Source organism: Mastomys coucha, unplaced genomic scaffold (genome assembly GCF_008632895.1).
Source record: "Mastomys coucha isolate ucsf_1 unplaced genomic scaffold, UCSF_Mcou_1 pScaffold3, whole genome shotgun sequence".
Classification (NCBI taxonomy): Eukaryota; Metazoa; Chordata; class Mammalia; order Rodentia; family Muridae; genus Mastomys; species Mastomys coucha.
Genome location: NW_022196909.1, coordinates 50097465 through 50100854, shown reverse-complemented (window position 1 = coordinate 50100854; position 3390 = coordinate 50097465). Strand labels below are relative to the sequence as shown.

Genomic DNA, 3390 nt, shown 5'->3' with positions numbered 1-3390 from the left:
CAGAATGAAAGGGCTAACAATAAGACAGTCCAGGTTCAGGAATTGGTACTCTAGTTACAGAAGAGAGAAGCATGGCTGGCAGGTCTTATCTCAGCTGTGGATGTGCTGCCCCTGAGAGATGGACAGAGAGATCACACCAGATGCCTGAGAACCCTGCAAAAGACACTGGAAAGAAGGAGAAGCAGAAATCACAACAGTGGCACAGCTACAGGGAGAGCCCAGAGCAGCTTCACAACTGCATCATTAGAACCTAAAACAAAAGGGTGGGAGGAAATGAAGTGTGACTTATCTTGTGCACCCTGTTCTTTAAAGGATCCCCAGTTGAGTCTCTGATCTTTAGCCCTAGGGACTCATAAGCCTGGGGACAGGACAAGGCCATCCCTGTGTGCTGTGATCACAGATTCTCAGCATATTCTACATAGCAATGGAGAGAGCAAAGCCCGGAGGTGACACAGCCAAGGAGTGACCCCATCAAAGATCACAACAGATTGAGCACACCTGGGAACAGCCCTCTTCACACTCAGCTCCCACAGCCTCATCGTGTCCCAACAGACACACACAGCCTAGTGACACAGATTCTGGAAGGTTCTCCAACCAGCCATTTATTTCTTCAAAAAAACCTCTAAGTCTTCTCAATCCACTAATTTAACAAGCATTCAACCCTCAGGTCAAGATGTTAACAATCAAGGTCACACTCAGATTCAAAATCTGAGTGTGGAAGTGAGGAGCTGCAGCTCAGGGCCCCATGGAGCTGACAGGATGTAGATGTCCCCTCCTGCCTGCTGGACCAGTGTAACTTTAATTTTTTCAAATCCTATTTTTAATGGTGATTCTTAAACACTTTAGCTTTCCTTGTTACCCACTACCCACCAGAGATAGTGAAAAAGGAAGTGAAATGTGGTTGGTTTGGTGGTGATGGGGAGTGTACCTGTTTAGAAATTGTTCTTTGGACCAACTCCTGTCTGTGCTGTCTGGAAATCAGCAGGTCACAGGTCAGCAGCAGCAGCTCCATCCACTTGCAAACACCTCATGTATACACCAGCAGTCTGGTTTGGTGGAGTCTGGTTAGCAACAGTGGTGACACAACCTAGCAGAGACAACCAGGCCTAGGCTCCAGTCAGCAGGAGGGACCAACAGGCACAGCAGGGAAGTTCTCAGCTGTGCTTCTCTCAGGGAAGTGAAGGTCAGTGGAGACCCACAAGTGTTGTACAGCTAGCAGTACCAGAAAGCCAAGCTCTGTCTCGGTCACTCTGTGGAGTCCTATTTATACCCTCCAAATATGACGTGTCCTCCACGTACCGTGCCTCAGCATGAGTCTTGCCTCAAGACAGACATCCACTCAGCGAGTCCACAGACGCAGCAACAAACTGCAGCACACCACCAGATATTTTTTGGTGTGATTCTCACTATGGAGTCCCGACAAACGCTGCTCAGTTATACAAGGTAAGGTGGACCAATACATGCATGTTGTGAGCAAAGAATTCTTCATCAGGTGTACTTTCATGTGCTTGCTTTAGTAGAACATCCTCTCTCCTGTGTCTGTTTCAGTGGTACAGTCCTTCACGAGTCTGCCTTAGCATCTCACACTTGTGTCCACCTTAACGAAACATTTCACGTGTTTGCCCCAGAAACACCATCCAACTGACTTTCCAAAGAACCCTGACTTTCCACTTCAGTCCAGGAAGGTTGGCTGTGGAAAAGAACACAGGCAGTGCAGGGACAGGGTCCTGGTGTGCAGGGCAGGCTGGGCTCCACAGTTCTTCACATTGAGCCCATCAATTGAGAATCACAGGGAACATTAGACACTGTTGTCTAAAGAGACCTGAGGACTCTGGACATCACAGGAGAGACCTCAACACACCATCTGTCACTCACTCCACTCCAGGCAGCTGTCTTCATGCTAGAGAATGAGAGTCATGAACCATCACTGTGAAAACAACATCCCAACAACCCACCACTCACAGGGGATTCTGGGAGTTCATGAAACCCAATCATGTCCACAGTGCTCCTCCCCAATCAGACCCCAGAGTGTCACCTTTACAATCTGTGAGAGACATATCAGAGATCTGGGGCTGTTGCTGCTAGGGTAAAAAATACAAATAGAAATATTTATAGCAAGGTCTGATACAGGCCCTCAGACAATTACAATAGAGGAGCTATTATGGATTTCCAGAGCTCCCACCATCTCCAGCTTCACTCCAATGGCCTCAGGACAATCCTGTCCCCCACACTAACCTGGAGCTGGAGCATAGTCCCCTCCTTGTCCACCTGTGAGAAGAAAAGCTGTGAGAGTTCAAGGAAGATCTTGACACTAGAAAGTTCCCAGAACTGACAGAGGACCCAACTGGAGACAGTAGCAATGTGGGGTGTGGCTGTGTTTCCCATTAATAAGCAGAACACACTTTTAAAGGAGGCTGAGAGAAAACTCAGACCCTGCCCTTTCCTACCTGTGCTTCTCCTCCTCTTCATCACAAAAGCCACCACAGCTCCACTGATGGCCACAACTCCAAGGACAACAAGGACAGCAATGATGGCCATGTTGGAGTTGGTGAATGGAGGAGGCTCTGGGAAATACAGGACAGGAAATAAAGTGAAGGTCATGACCCCAGCTCTCAGCCCTGACCAGCTCAGGGTCTGCAGAAGGGTCCAGCTTTCCCTGACCCCAGCTCTGCACCCACACCCTCCTTACTCCATCTCAGGGTGAGGGACTCATGCAGCCCCTCATGTTCTACATGGCATGTGTATTCCTGCTCCTTCCCAAGAGGCACCACCACAGATGCCCACTTCTGGAAGGTTCCATCCCCTGCAGGCCTGGTCTCCACAAACTCCATGTCCTGGGTCAACTCTTCCCCATTCAACTGCCAGGTCAGGTCGATGTCAGCAGGGTAGAAGCCCAGGGCCCAGCACCGCAGGGTGACATCACCTTCAGATCTGGGGTGATGGGTCACATGTGCCTTTGGGGGATCTGTGTGGAAGATTTAGGAGACCATACAATTAACAAGACAAACTGAAATCTGCACAAGACTCAGTTAAATCAATGATGATAGTGAATTATGTGTCTGTTTGACACTTCAACTGTCTGTGCACTAGTGACCTCCACAGGAGCTAAGAGGGAATCCACAGGAGCCAGTGGGTCAACATGGTCATCCTTATGTGATATTCTATAGCAAGAGATAGGTACTCAAAGAATGGAAGACAGAATGGAAAATATATGATTTATATATGTGTTTGATTTAATATCAAAATTAGAATTAGGGCCATATGCTACTGGAAGGGTGGCACCACTGAGATTCTACCACTTTGGTCATCTTGCTGACTAGCATAACTGTCAGTCCAAGTGAACAGTCATCATAAAGTGTGTAGCAGAAATGTGGTGAACCTCTGACACTC

At 48.3% G+C, this 3390-nt stretch overlaps 2 protein-coding genes across 12 annotated transcripts in view; both read right to left on the bottom strand.

Moving 5' to 3' along the window:
• Window positions 1–3390, bottom strand: part of LOC116074627 (H-2 class I histocompatibility antigen, D-37 alpha chain-like) — a 714163-nt gene that overhangs the window by 615809 nt on the left and 94964 nt on the right. The window lies entirely within an intron of this gene.
• The window catches only part of LOC116074625 (H-2 class I histocompatibility antigen, K-D alpha chain-like), a 63051-nt gene continuing 60237 nt past the window's right edge, over window positions 577–3390 (bottom strand). For 3 of the 9 annotated variants that reach the window (XM_031347337.1, XM_031347335.1, XM_031347342.1), the window contains exons 4-8: window positions 2690–2965; window positions 2448–2564; window positions 2236–2283; window positions 2036–2081; window positions 577–1900 (exon numbers count right to left, since the gene is read on the bottom strand). In XM_031347337.1, the coding sequence (XP_031203197.1) occupies window positions 2059–2081; window positions 2236–2283; window positions 2448–2564; window positions 2690–2965 (464 nt within the window). In that variant the 3' untranslated portion in view covers window positions 577–1900; window positions 2036–2058. Of the gene's footprint in view, window positions 1901–1950; window positions 2082–2232; window positions 2284–2447; window positions 2565–2689; window positions 2966–3390 lie in introns of those variants that run through there. The other 6 variants (XM_031347336.1, XM_031347338.1, XM_031347339.1 and 3 more) reach the window with 6 other exon arrangements.